At 41.5% G+C, this 27,611-nt stretch overlaps 1 protein-coding gene across 4 annotated transcripts; it reads right to left on the reverse strand.

Annotated features, from left to right (window-relative positions):
* Positions 1-25,909, reverse strand: LOC132603617 (uncharacterized). 4 transcript variants are annotated; one of them, XR_009568437.1, is made up of 5 exons: positions 22,091-22,250; positions 3,419-4,411; positions 3,083-3,203; positions 1,198-1,291; positions 1-1,035 (listed from the first exon to the last, which is right to left on the reverse strand). XR_009568437.1 is itself a non-coding variant. In XM_060316749.1 (5 exons), the coding sequence occupies exon 1, from the start codon at positions 24,924-24,926 to the stop codon at positions 23,802-23,804; it is 1,125 nt and encodes a 374-aa protein (XP_060172732.1). In that variant the 5' UTR covers positions 24,927-25,909; the 3' UTR covers positions 133-1,035; positions 1,198-1,291; positions 3,083-3,203; positions 3,419-4,361; positions 23,589-23,801. The 4 variants fall into 4 exon arrangements, 2 of the variants coding, with proteins under 2 accessions (XP_060172732.1, XP_060172733.1); XR_009568436.1 differs by having other exon boundaries at positions 2-1,035; positions 3,419-4,361; XM_060316749.1 differs by lacking the exon at positions 22,091-22,250 and adding an exon at positions 23,589-25,909 and having other exon boundaries at positions 133-1,035; positions 3,419-4,361.
* Between the last annotated feature and the right edge of the window lie 1,702 nt (positions 25,910-27,611).

Here is a 27,611-nt window from a genome sequence, read left to right on the forward strand (position 1 = left end):
GGTGCACGTCATTAGTTTGAAACATGTAGTGGACAAAAATACATATATTTAAGTAGAAAAGAGTAAAGGGACAAATAGTACCATTTATCCTCAAGAATTTCTCGGTTACTAAAAATAATTGGCCTTTCTATCATTTTCAATAGTTTTGGTATTCAGTATAAGAAGATGAGATTCCAGCTAGTAGATTTGTCCACAGAGTATACCCATGGTATCTGAATCATTAACTGGCCAAATTTAGCATGGCCAAGAAGTAGCATCTGTTTAACTTTTTATATCTTCACCATAGCCTATAGTCCCTGTAGTAAAGGCTTGTTTGCTTCATTTTCTCCAGCATATCCTAGAAGTATGATGTATTTCTTTTTTAAAATAAACCCCCACTCCCTTCCAGAGAATCAAAAAAGAAAAGCTTACAACCTTCTAAATATAACTAATTCTGATGCCACAAAAAGAAAAAAGAAGAAAGAAAAGAAAAGGGACAGTCAAGAGATTGAGGGAAAGGAAATAATATATATTTTGCATGTTCTGAAACATAGAAACACCAGCTAAGAAGGATCACTGACATAATTCTATCTTCACCGTTATATTCTTTAGGTACAGGGCTTTTGAAGCTTCATCATGATATACAAACTTGCGGAAACGAGAATGTACATGCAAATATGTAATGTGGGAAATGCTAAGAAGATCAGAGTTGACTTCACGTCACCATAAGCCCAAGCATCGACAGACAAAAGAGGAGGATTTTTGTATGGTCTAACCATAGTGCTAACTCATATTGCAACAAGAAGGTCTCTAAAGGGTGAAGACATGTAAGGCACTACCGTTTCTCAAGACCCCCCAAGGGGTGATATTTATTTATTTACATTATCAGCAGAGCTTCAGAATGCTATTTACTTACTTCTATAGCCAGCATGTGAAAAAGGAGTCTCATAATGACAGTATCAATTGCAAATATGCTATCTCCGCGATTTTCTCCAACATGTGACAGTACTAAGAAAAACAACTCTGAAGAACTAAATTTTCCTCTTTTTGCTTCTTCTGCAAGTGTTAATCCGTTAAAAATCATCAGAAAAAGAAGGGTACGTTGTTTTTGCAAACATGAATCGTGTTTAAGAAAAGCTAAAACAATGATATTTTTGAGGACACAATTCTAATAAACTGAAGGCAGTCATATTAAGAAGTCCATCTACAAAGTGATACCTGAAAGAAGGCTGCTTTCACACTCCATGCTTAATCCCTAGGGCGAGCTGCTGCAATTACTGATTCAGTATAACATGAAGCAGATGGAGCTATCCTGTGCCAGCATATTTGATGGTTTAACTTAGTAAATATACCGTAATCATAGTTATTGAACAAAAGTAAACAGAGAACCCATCAGAAGAAAGGTTTTAACGATATCACTGGATAAAGCTTAGATCCTTTATGCTTACTGGACCTAGGCTATTATGGTGTCTTTAGGATAGTTACAGCATAGTTAAGTAAACAAATGTCTCCTCACTCTAAAAGGTTGATGTTTTAGATGTAACAACAATTGAATTAGGTAAGGAAGACTTAAATATTCTGACTTGCATGCTGTGAGACATGTTAAATACATAATTAAGAAAACAAGTGTCTTCTCACTTACAGTTTAAACATACAGATGAGATAAACAAATTAACAAGGACGAAGAAGTTGGTACAAGTCTAGATTGATCCCTAAACACGGTAAAGCATCATACACACCAGCTTCTGCTTCATCTGTCCCAGATGCAAAACATGATTTCAAATATTTTCTCAGCTGTTCTTAGTATAAAAAGTAATCACATCAGGAAGAAATCAGACAGAAAGGAAGTCATCAGGATGGTATCTAATTTTTCAGTTTCATGAAACAACTAGATCCGAAAAAGCAGAAGGGATCGTTTTCAAGGTGCAGCACAGAACTACCAAGATATGATCCTTTTCCCCTTCCCTGCCCCTTCCCCATCAATTTCCTCCTATTAACCCAGTACATACACCTAAAAAGCATGTAGATTAAAGCATGAAGAAGATATGGCATAACTGTTAAAAGATTAAATATGTCAAACGGGAAGTGCTGGTTACTTTTTAATGGTGTCGAACATGCAACAAAGCACCAAAAGGCTCTAATGTATCTGTGGTAGTTGAGGTGGGTCCCAGCTTCTTCGCATAGTAGTATGATTACGTCCACCTTGCAGAACATGGTGGAAGAGATACAGGCACTTTACTGGCTATAATTTCTCTCTTTACCTATTTGATTTTGCCATCAAATATCACCCCATTAATTGTTCAGCATTAAAAGCAGTTTATTTTAGCTTAACATAATCTGATGTGCTCGTTTCTTCAAGAGGTCAATCAGCCGAAAGGACCTATTATATTCTATTCAAAAGTTGAAGGTTCAAGTCAGCCATAAAATCAAGATGATCAAGTGTACAAACTCAAAGTTTATGGACTCCCATATAATACACCCTATATACATTTCAGTTGGACTTAGATTGGAAATCAGCAGGGTGTTGAAAAGATAGAACTGTAACTCTAATATGATCAAGATTATTAAAACAAAAAGAGGTGCAATCGCCAACTTGGACCTTTATGGTGAAACTAAGTCGAGAGGACCGGACTATATCATTGCATAAAACAGAAAATTTGAGATCAATATAGGACTTGACAAATTTCTTTGTGGAATTGTAATTGGTGAAGTACAATAACAAGTACATATTCTAAAATGGTAAGTCAATGACTACAAACCAAGAAAACAATAAAATGTCAAAATTAGGACCTTGCATGTGGAACCTGTGGACGGATACAGTTACTAAAAAGAAAGGTAGTCCTGAAAAAGAATATTCTCCTCGTCTTTTTTGATGAGTAGTTGTCCCGAAAAATCTCTTTTAGTGGCAGCAGGAGGCGTTTCAGAATTTACATGTAAAAACGCGAAATGGTTGTATTAAGTAGTGAAACTGCCATGATTATGTGAAGTGCAAACTTATTTGAGATTAGGTGGACAGAATTACGTACGATAGCAAACAGTACCTTCAGATAAACAGTACGTTCAGAGAAAAGTTAGGCTTTCTATAACATTTTTGATAGATCACCTTTTGTTCATTCCTCGCAAAGTGCTTACTGAGCTTAGACTGGTAAACCAAATTTCTAAGTACGTGGCAGTTTGAAACATTCAGGCACGCACTTATCCATGCCAGCATGACACTTCCTCACCTTCCCAGTCAACAAAAAGAGCATTAGACACAAAGCCAAATACTTATTGATAAAGTGTTCTAACATGCTTTTCTCTCTCTTCAAATTAAAACTACATCATTTTGTCGACTTGAATGCCCAAAATGACAAACTCCTATTCATGTAATAAAAGATGGTATGCTCAAGAATTTGAAAGCATTGGTTAAGAAGATTATTGTTATGAAACAATTACTTACAAACAAAAAGCAGTGCGAGAAACCTGGAAATTGCCTCTGGGACTGTTCCTGAATGGCATGGACGCTTCTGAAGTGGTTGTATTCTTGTTGGACATTGCCACAACCACTCGTTTTGACCCTCATCAGACTTGTGCGGAGCTCACCGTTCACCATGTCCAGATTTGTTCCCATTGTTTGACTATTTGGTATGTGCCTTCAGTGTCCCTGGAAGGCACTACCACATTCTTTTTCTTTTTTTGATAAGGTAAAGTTTTATTGATGATTAGTACCAAGAAGGTCCATAAAAAGTACAAAAGATATGAACAAGTTCACTGCTATAGTTACAACATCAAAGACCAAAAACTCCAAGAGCAGAGTTGGGTTTTCCAATGGACTACTCTTGCACCACAAATGCAGTGTCTAGAAGCATCTATATTTCACAAAGGATAGATGCAATTTCTTCCCTTCAAAGCATCTATTGTTTCTCTCCAACCATAGTGTCCACATTAGGCATACTGGGGCAGTCTTCCAAGTCTTCTTCTTCCTCTTCTCAATACACTGTCCTTGCCAGCAAGATAAAAGGCTTCTCACATCCTGGGGCATCAGCCAGCTGAGTCCAAAAATGTTAAGAATACATGACCATATATGCCAGGAGGATTTACAGTGAAGTAGAAGATGATTGTTTGTTTCCAATGAGGCTTCACATAAGAAACATCTATTGCAGAGAGATAGGCCTCTTTTCTGAAGAGCTGCTTGAGTTAGACAAACCTCTTTTGCAGCTATCCATCCAAAACAGACTGCTTTAGGGGGTGCTCTTGTTCTCCAAAGCATTTTTTAAGGCTAATTGAACTCCCAGTTATCTGCTTGCTGCTGTAGAAGAGTGTAGTATCTCTTCATAATCAAGTATCCAGCACTACCACATTTTATCAGCTATCTTTTTTTTTTCCCTCTTCCTCCTTATCAGCTGCAAGGTGTAAGTAGATTTTAAAAATCTCCACAGAGGACATTCAGATTCTGAAGAAGATAAAAGTGTGGACAGGGTGAGCAGGAGTCAAGTGTCTCTAACAGAGTTGTAAAGAAATATGATCCAAATGTGTCACTGCTAATAGATAATGATGCATGCGTTTTATTATTCAGTGGTTATTGTCTGCCATGCTTTTTAGTTGGAATAGTTTACACATGCATAACTAATAAATTTATCCATTTCCGAGAGAGAAAAAAAAAAAAAAAAAAGAGGAAAATAGTCTTACATCATGCAATTTCTTCTTTCTTATTGGTTTTGGCAGTGCTTTCTTTCCTTACTGAAGAGAAAATTGGAAAATGATGTTCTGCACTATCCATCTGTCGTGTAATTTCACTTATGTCCTCTTTGACAACGAGAGGATGGGTTCCACTAACACTCGTCAAATATTACCCCTTCCAAGGAAGCTTTCTCAAGCTTTTTTCTCTAATTCTTTTCAGTTTGTGGATGATAAGAGGTTCTTCTCAAGTAGGACACTGCTAATCTCTACATTCAGCTATATAATTTCGACTAGATTCAATAATCAACCCATTACCAATAAAATGCTATGGCTAAGCCAAAAAAGGTGAGAGCCTAGTGCAAGCTTTATTGGAAACAGTTATCTAATGAGCAACATTTCTAAAGCAAGAAGCAGGCGATTAAGATGCACAAAAGCTGCTGGTTCTTAGGTCATATTTGTTTTCTTGCTCGTTAGTGCTATATACATCACTACATTATCATCCTTCCTTGCTACATTCTGTCCTGTAAGTTCACATTAATGTGACTATGTTGGATAAGAACTTGTTTGGGTCCACGATATAGAGGCAAAAGATAGACAGGATACCTTAAAGAAATAAGAAATGAATATGGAAGTGCTCGTGTTGAACCTAATACCTTGGAAAGAGAGCCAATAACTATAGGTTGCGAATGACATAACTGACTCAGTACTTTCTCACTCTAACAATAGAAGTGCTGACTGTAGATTTCTACAGACTCATTTTTCCAATAGCTTCCTCCACCAACTCCACCCTCCAAAAGAGAAATCACAAGTCTTTACTGTTTCTAGAGTTGGTTACAGGAAATGGTAACTTGACATAAAACAAAAAAATCTTGAACTTGAAATTGCACCAAAAAGCTGAGCACAATGGATGGACCTTCAAGAATACTTAAAGCTTCAAGTTATGGGGCAAGGATTTGCCTCCTGGGCTTTGGCCTAGTAGTACAAGTGTAATGCGTGATGTGTGGTTATGCACAGTCACGGGTTCGAATCCTGTCGCGCACAAAACCCTGATATTTAAGTGAAGAAGGGTAGAGGGGCGATCTCATTATCAACCAAGTTTCGAACAGTGCGCGGAGATTTCTAAAATTTCTGGGCACGAATTTGTTTTCCATATTTTGGTAGCTCACGAGACTCACATATTTCCATTAATAATAGCCTTTGATGAGATAAGTGACAACCACATTTTCCCAATATGTCAGGTAGGCATGTTGCGTTCATGCAAATGCCATATTCATTTCCAAGTCCATGCTACCTAGTTGAAGATGGAAGCAAAGTTTTATCTGGATAAAGGACATGTGAACTTCTATGTAGAATATGTAAAGTTTGACAGTTAAACCTCATTTCATCTTCTAAGACCATATAAAGAGACCAATTTTTCTCATACCCACTGATGTAGGATTCAACCCTTGCACGCTCAGGCTGGACATTTGGAGCGTGGACAATATAAGAGGGGGGCCCAACATCAGATAAACAATAATTTCGATGGACCTGACTCTGATACCCTGATAAAGATATGGTCCTTGGGCAGTTAGACCTAACAATTCTAAAAGCTAGCTCATGAGGTTAGGATTGCGCAAGACCATACCAAAAGATCAATTTTCCTCGTACCCGCCGATGTTGGACTCAACATATTGTATTTGGATCCTAGTAGGCTATTCCAGTGGTTCTACTACAGCTTTTTGGATATTAGATTAAAGGAAAAAAAGACGCGGAGAAGTTTTTGAAGTAAAAGGCTATTGTGTGACTTTGTTTTTTCTTTGTTTCTTTTTCCTCTAGCTAGACTTGTTCGTTTTTATCTGGTTTTGTCAGTCTTTCATGAGGTCACTGATGCTTCATTAAAGTATAACATCTTTGCAAGACGTTAAGTTTTTTTCTCTACTCTCAGTCAGGCACTTCTTTTAGTCAATCCCAAGCCAGATAAACGAGGAGAGTGGCACTGGGTTGACAGCTAACAATAGCCAAACCATAATGAGCCCTCTGAACATTAAATTCATTGGAATATACTCATCTAGGTATGCTACATCCGTCCAACTAGAGCGGAATGGTACATGAGGTACATATAGCTGGTGCCTATCAATTTGGGATTCAGGCGTAGATGATGGAAATATTTTCGAGCAAACTCACTTTATTGACATGAGTTGCCAAAATTACCCCCCTCCCCAAGCAGTGAAATCCAAGAGTACTATTAGAGAAAAGAAAATAGAGTAGCCAAAATATCCTGATTAGGAAAAGTAAAACGACCCAACCAACATCTGTTCCTTCATTGCAAGTTTACACAACAGCTCTGGAGAATATTCTTAAATCTTAGAGGTATATCTTGGACCATGCCCGGAAAGGTCTTAGAGGATTTAAAGAGTTGGGAGGAGGCAGGCTTGCAGGCCAAGAACAGAAACAGATGAAGAATTGTCCCTGCCAGCAATGGTGGTCAATCTGGAAGGAGAGAAACTCTCGATGTTTTGATAGTATAGAGAATGGTGTGCAGAAGGTCAAGTTGAATTGTATTTTACTATTTTGTTTTTGGTGTAATCAGGTTTACTCAGATGATACTGTTACTATCATTATGTTTTAGATTCAATATAGGCATAAAACATTAGAGTCGTGGAGTACTTTTGTAGATATGGTTTCAGTACAACCTATGTACTGTTTTGCTCATATGATATAGAATATAGTCAACAGGTTCAAAAGAAAAAAAAAAAAAAAAAAAAGGCCCAACCAACAGGGTTTGTTTCACACTCTCACCATCTAGAAACTCTGACAAGAAGCTTCCCAATCCATAGATTTTCTCATCTTATTAGTAAAAACTTCTCCAGAAATCCTTTTCACACATAAAAAGTGGAAGTATTCCCTTGATCCACCTAAAAATCAAGAGGTTTCACATTTATACAAGGTAGACATCAGACAGCATCATTGTTTACCCCGAAATTAGGTAATCAATTGAATTTGTAAGTGAGGTATAGGATATGTGGGCAAACTTTAATCTTTGTTGGTTTTTGAGGGAATGTATATATATGGATTCGCGTACAATGGTTTGTAGATATGAATATATGCGTTAATAACTTGGATACATGCATTGCATATGTTTCTATGGATGATTAAGTATAGCGATATTAGAATAATGAAGCTAAACAACAATACTCCACAGATCCGGACTAAAAGAGAGAGAGAGCTTCCATATATTTTCTATTACAATCTTCTTGATCTTGAAAAGCTAACTCTTAAAAGTAGGGAAATGCCTCCTATTTATAGTCTTGCCTTATGGGCCTTGCATACAACATAAAGCCCATTTAGAACAAAGAAAACCCTAAAAGGATAAGGTTGGGCCGTACGGTCTGACACCCGTACGATTGGCAGTACAATATGGCAGAACGGTCTTGACGCGTGGCAATTTTGTAACTGATCGCCCGGACTAACGGCCACGATCACCTCGGCAATGGAGAAACCGGACTAACGGCCACGATCAACTCGACCATGGAGAAACCGGACTAATGGCCACAATCAATTCGGCCATGGAAAAACCAGACTAACGACCACGATCAACTCGGCCATGGAGAAACCGGACCAAACGATTTCCTTCGTTTTCTTCTGATCAACCACTTCTAGTGCAATACATCCGGTCCGAAAGAAAGTCTTCATGCTCGTGCTTGTTTCTTTCTTTCCTCGATTCCCGATCTCACCGGTCTAGCATAAATCCGATTTTTACCGTATACAGATAGTCCCCACACTTTCCGGACCGTAGTTTTACCGGAGTAACGGGAAGTGGATGAGTCGCCAAACCGGTGGTTCCATAAGCTCGTTCTTATCTTTTCATTTTGGTGGGAACAGTTGCGTCACGTCCCTCTGCCATCAGCCACGTGTCTCATCCTGAACGGCCAACTTTGGCAACCGCCGTAACGCACGTCGTTTCAAATCACGTCTCATTAATTGTGGGACACGTGGCATCCCCCGGTTGCTGGGATCTGTAACCGTCTCGGTTCCCATGCATATATAAGGCCTTTAACCCTTTCATTTCTCCATTTTACTACTTCTTCACTTCTAATCATCTTCCATCTCATATTTCTTGCTGATTTCAACCGTTTTCTCCCCTCGATTCGTTGCTTATATTGTGTGTAATAAAACCAACTTTGCCAACCTTTTCATTTGTTGTTTTCCTATCGAAAGTGCTACTTCGTTTCTTCTCTCACTTTGCCATTTTGAATTTTTTCAACTGCTCCTTCACTCTTTCTTATTATTTTTTAACTTGTTCCTTCTCCCTTTTCGAATTCGCCAATCTCCTTTTCCAATGCGCCAATCTCCTTTTCCATAACTTCCAAATGTTTGCCAACACCGAAACCACCTCCCAAGATGTTCCCTCGGTTTCTTCTCAAGGAACCGAGCCAACTTCACAACCCAAGGGAAAAATCGTCGTTGAGCCCACTGCTTTGGACATTGTACCGTCCAAACCCAACTATAACAAGGAGTTTGAAGTTGAGAAGCCTTCTCCGGTTGCTGATAGAGGGTTTGATGTAAGACGGTACCCGTCGTCCATTACCGAGGACAAACTTGATCAAGTCCGGGCTGATTGCGGATGGGATAACCGTCCGGTACAAGTGTTTGCCCCCGGACCTGATGAATCGATCACCGATCATCGGGAGGGCTTCCTGTACGTTTACACCTATCCTTTTACACTCAAGCTCGACCCCCCAATCGACCCGGTTATTTTGGATATGTGCCAGACATATAATGTAACCTTGGCCCAGATTGGTCCGATAGTCTGGAGGACCGTGGCCTGCCTCCGGCTGTTGGCCAACAACTTGAAGAAGGAGTTTACGATGGCTCACTTCATCCGATTATATTCCCCGAGGTTGTTCCGAGGAGGTGTAATAAAGCTCGCCAAGCGAAGCCGGAACCCAATCTTTTCGAAGATGGATGAAGATAGAGACCGAGGTTGGCTAAAGCGCTACGTCCGGGTGAGGACTGCGGACATTATTCCGGCCAACTATATGCCCTTTCCGGAGAGGTGGAATGATAATCGTAAGTGTCTCAGTTCTTTTAATAGTTACCTTTGAATGCTTTGTCAAACACTTGTCCTTTCATATTATCACGATTTGTCCCCTTCTTTATACCAGTCGTGGCATGGATACCTCCAGCTGTCCGGAACATGAACGAATAGGTTGGTGCTCTCCTTAGCCAACATACCCATGAAGCACGGACATTGGGACTCCTGTCGCGTGGCCGATGGGTCGCTCAAAACCACGGTAATACTATGCTTAGGTCGGAATTTATCGCATTTTCTACCTTTTCCTTTTTATAACATCTTCGGTATTCAGGTTTACCCAAGGGCTCGGTGGACCCAAGACCGGAGCCAGCAGCCGAACCCGCTGCGCCGGCACCCGAATTTGATTCAATGGGTATATCCCGTATTATTGCTGCTGCCAACAAAAGGAGGAGAAACCCCTCGGACAAAGGGCAGAAACCGAAAAAAAGGGCAAGAAGCGTCGTTCGGACTCTAAGAGACGAAACAGAGCCCGATTTCCTCGTTCGGAGGATCGGTGTGACCCCTTCCGTTGCTTCTATTCCGGAGGAGGATACCATCATTTCACCACTTCCTTCAGCCGAGGAAGGACCGTCAGCTCCGGCATTGCACACAGGTGGGGAAGAAGTTCTTTACCCGACTCCTCCAAGGTCGATTGAATATGTTGATATTTCAGGTGATGCTTCATCCGAGGAGACCCCCCTGCAAAGGACCAGAAGGTCCGGGCATGCACCAGCTACCGAAGCCGATCAGAAGGCTGAGCCGGTCTCCGAGACCGAGGCTCCAATGGATGTTGGTCCACTGCCCGGCGACGAGACTGCTGCAACTTCCGAGATCCCTGCCTCTACCAAGGCTGTTGAGGCTGCTCCGAATTCTCCAACTCCAGCTTCGAGGTCGGATAACTTTGATGATATGTTCTCGGATACTCCTCCTGCTACCGGGGAAGCTGCCGGTTTCGGACATCTCCCTATCCCTCGAGTCACGAGGGCAGCTAGCTGGTCCACCGAGATTGGTGCAAGGGATAGCCTGGTGCGCATCTTCCCGGCCCCAAGTATGGAACCTAGGAGGACATGATCGGCTGTGATTACCGTCCCCGAGGACTGCAGCTTTTTGTCTCTTCCGGTGGGAGTCGCAAGCTATCTGAGGCCCCTCGTCTCGGACTCGGATAAGCGGAAGATGACCGGAGTCCCCTAGCAGAGTCTCATTAACGAGGGCATGCACGCGGGCAATCGAGTAAGCTTATCAGCCTATCCTTGCATAATTCAATGGGAATTCTCGTTTATCCAAGTTTAACTTTTCGTTTCTTCTACAGAGTGTAGTGCTCGTCAATGAAGTCTTCGTCCGTGCTCAGCAAGAAGTTGACGACCTTAAGGGCCAGCTAGATGCCCAGGGTCGAGAAACGGAGAAGTTCCAGCACCTTTTGCAAGTGAAGGAGGATGACTTGAACCGAGCTGTTGCCCTTTCCAACCTTCAACCCGAGCTCCAAGCAGCGAAGGCCGAAAACCTTCGGTTAAAGAATGAGTTGGCTGGGATGGTCGAGAAGAACCAGCTTCATGAAGCGGACAAGGTCGGCCTTAGCCAAGACAATGCTCATTTTTCTTCGAGGCTTGGTGGGCTCGAAATCACTCTCTCTCAACTCCGGGGGAGCTTGACTCGATCAAGTCTGATGCCGTGAACATGGCCGAGAGGCATCGGCTGCTTGAATCTGAGAGTGCTAAGTATAAGGAGAGGATAAGGGTGTTCGAGCAAAAAGCCGAGGACAGGGCCCGGATATGCGACGAGTTGAAAACCGAACTCGAGGAGACGGCCGAGGCTAATGACCTTCTCAAAGCCGAGCTCGAGTCGGCCACTCAAATCCAAAGAATCCTTGATGAAGAGAGGGATGAATTAGTGGCCAAGCTGGCCCAGGCTGAAGCCGATTTGGCAAAAGCCCTTAGGAGTGTGGAGGCTTCCGAGGCTCATACCACGATTGCGGTGGAGTATGAACGGTGGAAGTCCCGGAGGGCCACCCTTGAGCAAGCCGAGCATGGCTTTGCGGATCTCCCGGCCCTGATACTCGAAGCTAAAAGGACCGAGGAAGAAGCTAAGAGAGCCCTCGATACTGACTCCGAAGATTCCGAGCGGACAGTATACGAACATTTTGGATCCAGCCACACCGGATAGACCAGGGCCTGTATTTAGCCTTTATTTTTCTTTTTCCTTTTTGGCTTGATTTTTGTTTTTCAACTTCGTAGGAATTTCAGGTGTAAAAAACCTTACATATATGAAATGTGCATTTTTCTTGTTGACTTTCTTTATTCTTTTCCTTGAATGCTTGTTATGACTTTTGCTCGAATTGTCGGTCCGTTTTAAGGACAAGCAGAAAGACTCGGAGTCATTTTTTTGGGACTGTGCCTGAATATTGGCTTTTCTCTTCGTCCGGTACGTTTTGTCCGGGAATTTGATCGAGTGGTTTGCCCGTTGGACTTATTTATGCTTTGTGAATTCAGACGTCTCCGAATCACGTTAGGCATTTTTAGGGCCGATATTTTTTCGACTATTCGCTTATCATAGATTAGGTTCGGACACCTGAATCCCTGCCTTACCAATTTCTGATGTAGCAGTCCCCATTCGAGGGTGTTAAAGATTTTGGCTCGGTTCAATGTGACCTTGTTGCCTTTGTCGAATTTCGACTGTAGTGCCCGGAGTAGGGTATATGAATAAAGCGATGCCGAAATACGGCGGTAATCACCGGGGTAGGGTGTTTTAACAAGAAGACATATCCGAAATGCAATAATCCGAACTTTCGATAATCTTTGTATTGCAAGTATTTGTACGTACATGATATGAGAATTTAGTCTGTTTCCTTCTGTTTTTGCCGTAGCAAATGCTAAGTGGACACGATTCATTCTGATCGTTTGGTCCTTACATCGAAACCTAATACAAAAGGTCCGGTTTTGATTTTGCCGTAGCAAGTACTAAGTGGACACGATTCATTCTGATCGTTTGGTTTGTTGAGCTCCTCCGTTTTCGACTAACCGGGGTAAACCTCGATGTGGGTATAGTAGTCCCCTAGTGCTTATCCGAGCTGCAAGATCGGGTAAGCACTATCAAGTCGCCACTCGTAGGGTGTGGCCCCGAGCTTCCGGGCACTTGTCCTCGTCTTTATCAAGTAACACGTTGTACTTGTTGCCTCATTAAAAACCTTGTCGGAAAACCCATTTTAGGACAAAACCGTACTAAGGAAAAGAGTGCAACACGTGTTTTCAGACCTAGCACCTAACTTTATCCGGTACTCGACTTCCTGGTGCCCATGGCAATGGACCAACAATGTCCATTCCCCACTTCATGAAGGGCCAAGGTGACATCACCGAGTGCAGCAACTCTCCGGGCTGATGAATCATCGGGGCATGTCTTTGACACCCGTCACATTTCCGGACAAAATTCTTTGAATCTTCCTCCATCTGGTTCCAGTAGTAACCGGCTCTGATAATTTTTCGGACTAAGGCTTCAGCACCGGAGTGATTGCCGCAGGTCCCCTCGTGTACTTCTCTCATCACATACTCGGTTTCTTCGGGACCCAAACACTTGGCCAGGGGTCCGAAGAAAGACCGTCGATACAATTGGCCGTCTACCAAGCAGAAACGTGCAGCTTTTGTCCTTAGTGATCGTGATTCTTTAGGGTCACTCGGGAGCTTTCCATCTCGCAAGTAGTCGATGTACTTGTTGCGCCAATCCCAAGTTAAACCCATTGTGTTTATTTCAGCATGTCCGTTTTCTATCGCCGAATTCATCAAGTGCACCATAGTCCCGGGGTTGATTTCTTCCCCTTTGACTGAAGATCCCAAATTGGCCAATGCATCGGCTTCGCTGTTCTGCTCCCTGGATACATGCTGCATGGTCCATTCTTTAAACCAGTGTAGTATCACTTGAATATTTTCTAGATACCTTTGCATCCGTTCGTCCTTAACCTCGAAGACGCCATTCACCTGGTTAACGACCAAGAGAGAGTCGCATTTTGCTTCAATTATTTCGGCCCCCATACTCCGAGCTAATTCCAGACTTGCAATCATAGCCTCATACTCGGCTTCATTGTTAGTCAATTTAACAGTTATAATGGATTGTCGAACGACATCCCCGGCGGGGGTTCTAAGGACGATTCCTAGCCCAGAACCTTTAAGGTTCGAGGCCCCGTCCGTGTGTAGCGACCAAATACCTGAAGCTTTTCTCGAGGTTAGCAGAAATTCTTTCTCAACCTCGGGGACCATAGCCGGGGTGAAGTCTGCCACAAAATCGGCCAAGATCTGGGACTTGATGGCCGTTCGGGGCTTGTATTCGATATCATATCCGCTAATATCTACAGCCCATTTAGTTAGTCTACCCGATAATTCCGGTTTATGTATGATGTTCTTTAGAGGGTAAGTAGTCACTACACATATCGGATGGCATTGAAAGTAAGGCTTGAGCTTTCTAGAAGCACTTACCAATGTCAATGCCAATATTTCTAGGTGGGGATAACGGGTCTCCGCATCCCCTAAAGTTCTACTCACATAATATATAGGAAATTGCGTACCTGATTCTTCTCGGACCAAAACACCACTTACCGCTACCTCGGATACGACAAGGTAGAGAAAACGCTGCTCGTCCGCTTTCGGTGTGTGCAGTAGAGACGGGCTGGACAAGTACCTTTTCAATTCTTGCAAAGCTCTTTGACACTCCGGTGTCCAAACGAAGTCATTTTTCTTCCTTAGTAAGGAGAAAAAATGGTGACTCTTATCCGAAGACCTAGATATGAAACGACTCAGCGTCACTATCCTTCCGTCACTATCCTTCCGGTGAGCCTCTGCACTCCTTTGACGTTATTCACCACCTCAATATCCTCGATGGCTTTGATCTTATCTGGGTTGATTTCAATCCCCCGGTTTGACACCATGAAACCCAAAAATTTGCCAGACCGGACACTGAAGGCACATTTTTCCGGGTTAAGCTTCATGTTGTACTTGCGGAGTGTATCGAAGGTTTCCTGCAAATGCTTTAAATGGTCCTCTGTTTCCAGGGACTTGACCACCATGTCGTCAATATAAACTTCTATTGTTTTCCCTATTTGTTCTTCGAACATTCCATTAACTAGGCGTTGGTAAGTTGCACCGGCATTTTTTAATCCGAAGGGCATGACATTGTAACAGTAAGTCCCGTACCGGGTAATAAAGGATGTTTTCTCTTGATCCTCCGGATGCATCCGGATTTGGTTATACCCGGAGTAAACATCGAGAAAACTTAACATCTTATGTCCGGCCGTCGCATCGATCATTCTATCGATGTGAGGCATTGGAAATGAATCCTTCGGGCATGCTTTGTTTAGATCCTTATAATCAACGCACATTCGAAATTTATTACCTTTTTTCGGCACCACTACTACGTTAGCTAGCCAGTCCGGGTATTTTACCTCCTGGATAGAGCCTATTTTCAAAAGCTTTGTTACCTCATCTTTTACGAAGGCGTGCTTCGGTTCTTCCATAGGCCTCCGCTTCTGCTTCACCGGGGGAAATCTCCCGTCGAGGCTGAGTTGTGAGTTGTTACTTCCGGTGGCACACCTGTCATATCTATATGGGACCATGCGAAACAATCGGCATTAGCTTGAAGAAATTTAATTACTTGCTCCTGAGCTCCGAGGTTAACCCCGTGCCCAGGTATACCTTTCTATCCAGTAGATATTCAAACAAGATGACTTGCTCCAACTCCTCTACTGTAGACTTGGTTGCATCTGAGTCATCCGGCAAGACGAATGATCTGGGTACACCGAAATCATCCTCTACATGCCCCGGGTCCAACCCCATCCGCTCCGTTGTCGAACCCGTGTACTTTAGTTGCTATTTAGAGTCCTTGCCACCGACTGATTCATCTTTTTTTTTATCCGGTTTTTTGGGAAGGGGTGACGTTTCCTCGACTGCGAACATCTCCCTTGCAGCGGGTTGTTCTCCTCGGATGGTTTTTATCCCCTCCGGAGTCGGGAATTTCAGCAGCTGATGTAATGTCGATGGCACGGCCCTCATGCTATGTATCCATGGTCTACCCAGCAATGCATTATACTTCATATCCCCTTCGATTACATAGAACACTGTTTGCTGAATGGTGCCGTCAATGTTGACCGGCAAAGAAATCTCCCCCTTCGTGGTTTCACTTGCCATATTGAATCCACTGAGCACTCGGGCTACCAGTACGATTTGATCGAGTAGCCTTAGCTGTTCAACCACTCTCCACCGGATGATGTTGGCCGAGCTACTTCGGTCAATCAAAATACGTTTAACTTGCGATTTAAAAATAAGAATAGAGATTACCAATGCATCATTGTGCGGTTGAATGATGTCTTCTGTATCCTCGTTGTTGAAAGAGATGGAACCCTCGAGTACGTAATCCCAGCTGTGCTTCTCACGCACAATGGAAACCTTTGTCTGTTTCATCACCGGCCCTCGAGGGGTATCAGTACCCCCGATTATCATGTTGATTATATGCTGAGGTTCCACTGGTTCGGCCCGTTTATGAGATTCTCTTTCCTTGTAGTGGCCTTTAGCTCGTTCACTTAGCAATTCTCGAAGGTGGCCATTCTTCAGTAACCGAGCCACCTTCTCTCTTAGTTGGCAACAGTCCTCAGTTCTGTGCCCATGGGTTCCATGATATTCACACATCACCCTCGGGTCCCGTTGGCCCAGGTCTGACCTTAGTAGTCTCGGCCATCTTACTTCTGCAATACGGCCAATAGCCAAGACGAGGTCCGAAGTGTTGACGTTGAAGTTGTACTCCGATATCCTTGGCAAGTCTTTGTTGCTGGCCGAGCTTCCGGCATCGCTCCTAAATGATAGACCTCGACTGTTCGACGGGCGCTCGGTCCGTTTATCACCCTGACCGGAGAATTGACTCGGGCCAACCCTTGATTTTTCCAACCTGAAGCTTGGCTTTTCCGAATGAGAGTATGGCCGATACCTTTCCCTCAATGGTCTGGACTCCGACTCGTAATTTTTCCGCGATCTCTCAGAGCTTTTGTTGATATTCACGGGCCCCGGGGGAAGCTCGAGTTGGTCATCCTCTACCCGAATCTTCGATTCGTTTCTGTTATGGACATCCGCCCAGGTCACAGCCTCGTATTCCAGCAAGTTTTCCTTTAGTTTGAACGAGGCCGTCGAGCTCCAAGGATTGAGCCCTTTGGTAAAAGCTTGTGTAGCCCATTCCTCCGGAACCGGAGGGAGCTCCATCCGTTCCCTTTGGAACCGGTTGACAAATTCACGCAATAACTCATCATCCCTTTGGGCTATACGGAAAATATCCGCCTCAAGGGTCTGCACCTTTTTGGCACCGGTATGAGCTTTTATGAACGCATCCGCGAGCATTTCGAAAGAAATGATTGAATGCTCGGGCAGATGGTCGTACCAAGTCAATGCTCCCTTCGACAGAGTTTCCCCAAACTATTTCAACAATACAGATTCAATTTCATCCTCTTCAACATTATTGCCTTTTATGGCACAGGTGTATGAAGTCACGTGTTCCTGAGGGTCCGTTGTGCCGTCATATTTCTAGATATCCGGCATTTTGAACCTCTTCGGGATCAATTACGGAGCCACACTCGGAGGAAAAGGCCTCTGAATGTACCTTTTTGAATCCGGTCCTTTCAGAATAGGCGGAGCCCCCGGGATCTGGTCCACCCGAAAGTTATATGTTTTCACCCTCTTCTCAGTCGAGTCTACCCGCTTCGCCAATGTTTCGAGCATTCTCAAAACTTCGGTGGATGAACCAGCTCCGAACCCATTACTCTCGACCATCTGTGTTTCGTCCCTTCTGGGTTCGGCAACACCTTTCGTCCTCTCCGGGGCCGTTTCATCATTTTTGCTTTGCAACTGGGCTATTGCGACTCCTTGTTCGGCAATAGCTGCCCTCTGTTCCTGCAACATTTCAAAAATTAAACATAAGTTAATCTCATCCGGGGTATCCGACACTTTCCGACCTTGTGTCCGGGACAAAGTAATTGAATTGTGAGTATTTAAGGGATCGGTGGCCGGCGAGGCGGCATTCTCCTGATTCACGGTGTTTTGCCGGTTGAGGCCCTCCCTCGAATTAACGGGGTTTGGGTCAATGGGATCTGCTGGTAATCCCCGTAGCCCACTGTTTTCATTTTCGGCCACAATCTCGTTGTTGTTGACATGACCAGATTGTTCACTGTTTGCCATTTGGTCCGTTTTCACATAGACGAACAAAAGATTTTTTCAATCTTAATGGGTAAGAGATAGAAACCAAGATCAAAGACCACTATTATCCTCGCCCCACGGTGGGCGCCAAACTGTTTACCCCGAAATTAAGTAATCAATTGAATTTGTAAGTGAGGTATAGGATATTTGGGCAAACTTTAATCTTTGTTGGTTTTGAGGGAATGTATATATATGGATTCGCGTACAATGGTTTGTAGATATGAATATATGCGTTAATAACTTGGATACATGGGTTGCATATGTTTCTATGGATGATTAAGTATAGTGATATTAGAAGAATGAAGCTAAACAACAATACTCCACAGATCCGGACTAAAAGAGAGAGAGAGCTTCCATATATTTTCTATTACAATCTTCTTGATCTTGAAAAGCTAACCCTTAAAAGTAGGGAAATGCCTCCTATTTATAGTCTTGCCTTATGGGCCTTGCATACAACATAAAGCCCCTTTAGAATAAAGAAAACCCTAAAAGGATAAGGTTGGGCCGTACGGTCTGACACCCGTACGATTGGCAGTACAATGTGGCAAAACGGTCTTGACGCGTGGCAATTTTGTAACTGATCGCCCGGACTAACGGCCACGATCAACTCGGCCATGGAGAAACCAGACTAACGGCCACGATCAACTCGGCCATGGAGAAACCGGACTAACGGCCACGATCAATTCGGCCATGGAGAAACCAGACTAACGGCCACGATCAACTCGGCCATGGAGAAACCGGACCAAACGATTTCCTTCGCTTTCTTCTGATCAACCACTTCTAGTGTAATACCTCCGGTCCGAAAGAAAGTCTTCATGCTCGTGCTTGTCTCTTTCTTCCCTCGATTCCCGATCTCACCGGTCTAGCATAAATCCGATTTTTACCGTATACAACCATAAGCTACGGCAACCTGTACCATCTTGACTGGGAAATTGCAGAGGGCTGGTAGTATCGAGAAAGATGTACAATAATTATGTAGAAAATGGTAGACAGGGTAGTCAGTGGCAACGAACAGCAGGTCAACAATGAATAAATGGTGTTTGAAAGTGGCTCTGATGCTTTCACTAAGCAAAGCAAGGCAGCACGTGTCAATTCACAGGTCTTCTTTTCATTTTTATAACAACTATGATTTCTTTTCTTTCTCAAATAGTGACGAAGTAGCTCTACTAAAGATGGATAATTTTGTCTATGGCCAATCTATTGGTTATCAACTTTAGCTTATCTGTTGGCTCATTTTTGGTATCTCATGAAGAACAAAGGTTTAAATCCTTTTTTGGGATAAAGAAATGAAAAATCCAATGCTTTTAATGTTCCATCTCCGTTGTAGAATGTGGGGCTTCAAGGGTACTTGACAAGACAGCTGGTATTTACTTGCAAGAGACTACTATAGTAAGTTCGGAATTAATAGGATCAAACTTTATCTACATTCAATGTTAGAGTTTAACTTTGTTCAATTCAATGGTTGCTGCATTAAATTTTTGTATGTTTTTTCAACGGGAAAATCTTCTTTGGATTACCTTGACCAGTTTCCCTAGAAATAAGATCTAAACAGATATTTCCCACTTTTCTGCACTGGATCTAATATTAGTAAAATAAAAAATTTAAAAGCTGACTTAACCATCAGTCTACTGCTGCACTTTACCATCTTTTGCCTATATTACTTGATGATTTTAGGTAATCTAAGATGATTCTTCGAGCACATCTAGAATACCTTAAAGTATATGGAAGAAACTTTTAATAACCAAAATACTTTATTAAGATCCGTACTGGGTCAAAAAGATTGGGGATCATATGGCGGTCGGTGCAAATGGAGAGTAGGAAAATCCATCAAACATTTGGTCAATAGTTCCTGCCTAATTTTTTAGTGTCTTTGGAATTAAAGGAACTGTAGGTGTTTTGATGGGATCTCAATTCTGTTCATATACTAAAAGCCAAATGCTTAATGAATTTATTGAATTGGCTAAATCAGGCTCCTGTATCTAGTTGTGAACAGTTTTGGATGGAGTTTGCTCTTTAGTGATACACTAGATAGAGTAACAGAGCAACTCGTTTTGTTCCCAGTAATTTCATGACAAAGGAATCCGCAGCCGCTATCCTTCAGGTGCGCACAAGGTAAACCCCGCTCCTGTGCAATAGCCCGCAAACCACACGGGAGAGATAACCCGCACTAGGCAAGCCCCGTGTGATGAGCTCGACCCAAAAGGCAAATCCCCAGCTGAGCAGGGAGTTTAAACCTGAGACCTCCATCATGGAAGCCCAGCCCCGCGGGTTCCCCTATAATTTTTGTCAGCATCTTCTTGATGCCTTTAAATGAAATTCTACTTACTTCATCAAAAGAAAAAGTTGGGATCATGTTTCTTAATTATATAAACTGCCAAATGGCATGTGACATAATAGCCTCGCAGAGATCAACAGAAATTTTGATTTTTGTTGTCTTATTCTGATGTTTAATTGGATAAAATATGTTTCTCGTGCTTCTTTTCCGATTTCTCTGAGCTGCAATTTACGAAGTTACCAACAAAGTTATTTCTTCACGTCCTTTCGATATGATTTAGCTAATGTATAACTGCCAGAATATTGTCAAGAATATCACATTGTAACCTAACTATATAGTATTATCTAGCAGCCATTGTGACGTTTTAACCACTAATGTAGACGCTAAATTCTAGTAACATAACTCATGGAAATCCAAATTTCTTCTAAATAACTAGTTACAGCATAGCGCCTCGAAAATGGGACCATTAGATATTGTAGGCCATCATTGGGTAATCTTACACAATCCATCAAGCACATACACATTATCTTTTAAGTACTCCCTCTGTTTCAATTTATGTGAACCTATTACTATTTGGGGAGTCTAGGAGGTGGTTCTTTGACCACATTTTCCTTGCATTTTTTCTAAATTATTTGAGTTATAAATTATCATGACTTATGGTACTTTTTATGCAGTTTCTAATTATATAATTTTGTTTTTACAAACTTGATCTATATCAAAATTTCTGGTCAAAGTTATAAAGTTTGATCCTCGTACTTAGAAGAGGTTCACATAAATTGAAATGGAGGGAGTATATGATATGGAAGAGACATTATTTTATTTGGATAATGATGGTGTCCGGGATAACTTGCGCACCTCAACTATTCCAGCGGTTTACTGGTACCTCCCACCAACACAGATACTGGGCAATTCTGCCCACTAAGACTTCGGCCTGAAAAGAAATCAGCTAGCAATTTTGTCTCTTGGATTTGAACCCTGGTCTTCAAGGTTTTCACCCAAAATACTTTTCTAGGATCACTACTGGGTCAAACAGTTGGGGATCATTTTTCTTGATTATGTCAAGCTGCCAAATGGTATGTGACATAATAGCCTAGCTGATCAACAGATAGTCATCATTTTTTGGCGTTAAGTTGGATAAATCATCTTTCAAATGGTTTTTTCCCATATCTCTAAGCGGCAATATACAGAGTTACTAACAAACCTTAGTTCTTTTCATTTTTCTTGCGACATCATTTAGCTCACTCATAATCACCAGAATATTATCAAGAATTTCACTGTATCTGAACAATAAATTATTTAGCATCATATTTTAACCACTAATTTAGACCTTAAAGTCCATCAATAGAATAAATAGATATCTGCATTTTTTCTAAATACCCAGCTACCAATTTTACTAGTTACAGCATAGCTCCTTGAAGACAGGTTAAAAAGATATAGTAGGCCATGGTTAGACTTCCAAGAATCCATAAGAGCAGGACGATCTCTCAATCTAAAGGCGAATTAACTTGGACAATGCACAGAGTTGATGATTACCAAGCGGTAATGAACTTACAATTCCAGATCCCCCACAGGTCAGCAATATGCAATCAAAGTAGAAGGTCAACTGTATTGGACAAGTACATAGCGATAATGAGAGAAAGACACTACAGTTAGAGATCAAGGCCTAGGATAAAGTAAGAAATGATAATGAGAGAAAGACACCACAGTTACGATAATGAGAGAAAGACACTACAGTTAGAGATCAAGGCCTAGGATAAAGTAAGAAACGCTTAAAGGTAGACAAATATTATGAAAAGCTAGCACTAGAGCTTCCAGTATGCACTATCGCATTTCTTAGAAGCAAAATTTCTTTACTCAATACTAAGAGATATAAGTAGAGAAATAGGAAAAGAGAGAAGGTTTTCTTCTGACCTCTTCTTTTTCGAGGTAGGTAACTGATTTTCCTTGACCAGCACCAATATCACCAGTTTCCAGCAAGAATGGCTGGTTCCATCTCCATTACCCTGTGCAAAAGAAAGAATCTCCATTTTCCAACTGCTGTTCCATTGTCAGAACAAGTTATCATTTTCATTTCTTTTTATGCCCCCCCCCCCCCCCCAACACCCACACCCACCAACCACCACCACCACCACTGCCACGATACTGTTACTTTTTTTGTTCTGGAGGATAAGGTAAATCATTTAACTCTGATGGACCAAATGCAGCCTCGAAACTCAGCGATAATGGATTCGCCTCTCTACCCTTCTCAGCTTAAATACCAAGTTTTCTTCGCAACTAAGCCCTGGGGATGATTTGAGTTTTTATTTAAACCAATTTAGTGTTAAGAAACTTTGACTATATGCATCACAGTGAACAAGGAGCAATGAGGCATCAAAAAATAAATATACTGAAGTCACAAAGTATCATAACACTGTGACAGACTTACTCGGGTATTATCACAATGTAACTGCTAATTAAGTCTATCGCACTTTTGGTCATTCCGAGGGTCTTTCGGAAACAGCCTCCCTACCAAGGTGGGGGTAAGGTCTGCGTACATTTAACCCTCCCCAGACCCCACACTGTGGGATTCAACTGGGTATGTTGTTGTTGTTGTTGTTGTTGTTGTTGCACTTTTGGTCATTGCTCAAGTCTAACTCATCAAAAGCAATCAGCCAAGAATACTAAGTGCAATTCTACCAAACCTTATAAGAAAAACAAAAATTTCTGAAGTTTGATTTCTGGTGCAGGAGTTTAAACTCATCCCAACCTTAAAGGCAAGTGATGTATAGGGTACTAATATGTAGCTACTTCTTCAGACCTATTTGATTATTTATATATTACACATCAAAAATGTGTTTCCCACATGCAAAGTACCACTTTACTTATCACAAGAATGAACAATTATCTTTATTCGTCAAGAGGTGTTTCCAATATTTTTAAAAAAAAAAATTAAGTTTGTCATCTAAAGTCAAACAGTAAGTTAAGTCAATTAGAGAGATGTCCCAGCTCTCACCAGTCACCACAGTACTGAGCATCAAGGGTAAAAAGAAATAAGCAGCATTCATGGGGTTACTCACCTAAAAAATAACAATGTAAGAAAAACAAAACTTGGACCACAACCATACAAGCTTTGACTTAAAAGTAAGGAAATCGTGAGCTGATTAAGCCACTGGTGAAAATCTGTTTAACGTGTTGTTGATACACATGAACTCTTGCATCATTCAGTTTCACCTTTCTGAAAAAGCACCACACTACAATTATTCCTCCAAAACTGTTCAAAATTTGCTCATTGACTATAAATTACAAGAGAATTCAGAAAATATTCAGACATAATTATGCTGATGATACAACAGGGCAACCAACAGGGATTCTCTTCTTCAAGTCCCTTTCAGTGGTTGCAAATAAATGGGGGTTTTCTGGCCAAAGTTACCTGTAGCAGGTGAGACAAATAGTCCTTGGCTCTGGTCCCTATCATCTTCAAAGAGGCACGTCCAACCTCAACCATTATTGACTGGTTCAAAGGGCCATGAGAGAACTAACACAGAGGCCGCACAAAGTCCCTTGAAAGGACAGTGCCCTCTGATCCAGTAGGGACCAATAAAAGCTCAATCGGAAGACAACAAAGTCCCTATATGCTTTATTCTCAGAGACGAGCACATAATTTCTCCAGCAGTAAAGGCCAATCTTTGCCAAGTTGCTGTGGGTTTAGCTCCATGGCAACCCTAAAATCTTGCAATGATATTAGGCTGTGCGGAACCTGTTCTTGCATGACTTCTAAAGATCTATCGCTAATCACCTGAAAATGATGACCTGGTCTGAGACCATTTACAGGCTTCATATAAGTCGGCTGCTTCTTTTTGCTGATCTTAGTAGGGTCATGCCCAGACCTTGCACCCAAAAGTTGAACACAAGATCTTATTAAACCTTTTAAGTAAGAATCTAAACCATTGTTCACCAGATTGGCACAATCGATTTCCACCCCTTCGAGGCCCTGTTCTGCAGCAATCTGCTCCATGCGTTCCCTCAATGTTATGTTGTCCAACAAAGCACCATAATTAGAAAAGCTAACACATTTACTACTTGTTGCCAGAGGCAATACTCTATGTGATCCACCTACACTAACAGGGTAAAATGGAACTCCAAGCGGAGCTTGTAGTTCTCTCCTAGCATGCATCTCTTTGTTATGTACAGAAACTGGACCTTCAAGTGGTCTCTTTGTTAAAGAAAGTTTCGCTGTTTCTTGGCTCGATGCCTCCCTTTCTTCACTCAATTCTGTCGTTGGTTGTTGAAAAGTAAGATTAGTTTTCTCATTTGGTCCAAGCGCACAACGGTGATCCCCAGCCCTATGATCACACAAGCCTGTTCTGGCCTTTTGAGGAGATAATGGAAGAATGTCCCCATTTGACAAACCTGGTTGACTTGAAGACCTTTTTAAGGATCCATTTTGCTCATAAGCATCATTTGAAGCCTCATTACTACCAAGCACTGCACCAGGCTTCAAAAACTTATCATCATGACTTGACGGTGGAACTTTTGCACTACTAGCATTTTTCAAAACAGAACGGATAAACTGATTGTGCAGTGCAATATTCTCTCTCCCAAAGATCCTAAGACAAATCTTGCTGAACTCAACCTTGCTTATCTTCAAGCTCAGCAACCTATTTAAGTAATAAAAGTACTGTTTCGACCCATCTGGTCCGAGTTTCCTCACTATCTGAGCTTTCAATTCAGCAATATTGATCCGTGAATGCTGATGTGGTGGTTTCATATCTGTCTAAACATGAATTCCATACACAAAAACCAAAAACTATAACGTTCCCACTGCTCGAAGACAGAAAAAGTCAGGGTCAGAACCCAATATCACAACTAAATTAGTGTTTTTTTTTTCCCCTCCAACTCCAAAAACCTTACTTGGAAACTACATTGAATTCCTCTAATAGCAATCTTTGCATTGCCAAATCAAATCCCATCTCCAAAATCTCAACTTGTAACAGTATAAGATGTAAAAAATCCAAATTCTCAACTAACTCTCCCTCCAAAACACAATCTTGAAAAAGTTCAAATCCCAAAACTCCATACCTAAAATCCCATCACAACCATTACTTAGAAAAACCCTCCATTTCCAGTAATTCCAAGAAAAAACCACAACTTTACAAGAATTCCAGAACTAACCCTACACATACCCAAAATGTCACCTTTTTTCTAAAAGTTTAAAGCTTGAAGCTTCACACCCCAAGTTCAAATTCATTCTACATGAAATTGGACTTAAAAAGAAGAGAAATTAGAACTCTTGCAGGCAAAAGTGGACACTTTTGACCTTATTGAAGCTTCAACTTAGTATACAATTCAAGATTCACAAAGTATACAAAAACACGTACTTTTCAACTCTTACTTGTTTTTCTTGATACCCCATGTAAGCTTCTTCTTCCATCTCTTTGCATTTCAATTCACCTCTAATTATCAAGAATTGAGAATAAAGTTTACACTTCTAAAATCAAGAATTGATATTACTTTCTTTGTTCTTGTGTTTTTTTTTGTACTTTTAACATTTTTCTAACTCGTGTGGAAGAACTTCATATTACCACGCGCTTTCTTTCTTACGTTGTGCCACTTGCTTGTTGATTGGTGTATTTATGGAGCGTGGGCTTACTGCGCGTGGGTGAAGTTAGTTAAAGAAGATATATTTGCTCAAGTTTGTACATATATATTGTTATGTTAAAAGAAGAAAAGATTCTAAAGAGAAATACTATAAACTGCTTATAGAGGATTTAAGTGAGTACTGTATTACAGCAGCCAGCAGCCTTTACAAGGTCTTTTACTAGTAATTGTTAGTACCAAAATAGGAATGAAAAGTTTCTATTCTGAATATAAAGAAGAAAAATAATTTGGTCTGACCCAAAAAAGTCAAAACAACAAAACACTACATTTATGTACATTTGCTGAACATTTGACCACTATTGTTCACTTAAACCTTTTCCCAAATAACTTGAAAATCTAAAACCCCCAATTAGGAAATTTGGTCAGGCTCAGATGTGATTACATCACATAAAAGGAAGGGATTGGACCATGACCCTACACCTTAAACCCTAAAGTCGATCTAGTTAATTGATTGATCTCCTTGTTCAAGACTAAATCATAAAACCCCCCCAAAAAATTATGCTTTTTAAAGCGTTAATCATGTTAAGCTAATGATAATATGGTGGAAACTAAAATTTTATGTCCTATGATGGTAAATGTATCAATAAAGGAGTCGGGTTGCATGGGTATTGAGGCACAAAAATGGAGTTAGACAAAGTTGAAGGAAGAAAAGAGCTGCTAGAGCACATTGTAATGTGTTCAGCCCACGAGAAGGCTGCCAGATGGCCGAGGGACGAGACAGGACAGTTTCATCCATCGCATGGAGGTCGCAAGAGGATAGCATGGGCAAGCCGCTAGCCTCGCAATGGTCTTGTGTCTCGCGAGAGCTTAGGTCGTTGCCCAAGTGAGAAATGAGCCAAGAAAGTGTGGATCACTTACTCCCACAATGGCCTCACAAGGGTGGAGGCTTGGGTGGATCAACTACTCTCGCGATAGCCTCTCATCGCGAGAAGGCTTAAGTTGGCCAGGACAAAAAGGCGAGCAATGGTCTCATACCATGCGGACCCTTCTTCTATAAATAGATAACAGTTGGGGAGAGAGAAATTCATTGAAAAACTTGTAATTAGCTTGGTTCCTAGATAGGATGTTCCCGCATTTTCAAGGTCAATCAATAAGGTAAGGTATTGATGCCTCGTATATGTTAATGAAAACCCTGTAACGTGAATTTTGACACCAAAATCTTGTGATTTGGTTAGATTTCAAGGAACCCACTAAAAAGTAAGAAACCTAAGTGTAGAGATTTTGAATAGTGAACTTCAAAGGTAATTCTTCCACCTTAGCTTGATGATTTATCATTGTTATGATACAGAATGAGTATTTACAGTGATTATTAGGTGATGGTTAACGAATTGGTGAAACCCTATTAATGGTAGTTGGTGAAGATAATAAGTTGGATGTAGATAAATGAATCCAATGTATTGGATAGTCATAAATGATCTTTTAAAGTAATTATGAAATATTGAATGTGTAACTGTCACGACCAAAACAGGAGGGTCATGACAGGCACCCGGGCCTTATGTGTCGAGCATCGCTAGACATCACTTTCATAACATAACCATAAACAAGGTTGGACCACGAGGGTCATTAGAAGACAACCTGCTAATTCATAAGAGAAATATACTGAAAAGAGAAGACCCCAAAAGGACATACGTACATAACCATGCTGGACATAACTGTACGAGTTGACAAGGCCATCATAGACACCTATACAACAAAATATAGGCCGAGAGGGCCTTACAACATCCAAATATACCATAACTGTCTACAAGCCTCTACTAGAGTACATGGTGTGATAAGGTCGGGACAAGTCCCTGCC

Source organism: Lycium barbarum, chromosome 7 (genome assembly GCF_019175385.1).
Source record: "Lycium barbarum isolate Lr01 chromosome 7, ASM1917538v2, whole genome shotgun sequence".
Classification (NCBI taxonomy): Eukaryota; Viridiplantae; Streptophyta; class Magnoliopsida; order Solanales; family Solanaceae; genus Lycium; species Lycium barbarum.

Coding starts and splice junctions, on each gene's coding strand:
- LOC132603617 (XM_060316749.1), bottom strand. CDS start 24,926: ATGAAACCACCACATCAGCATTCACGGATCAATATTGCTGAATTGAAA.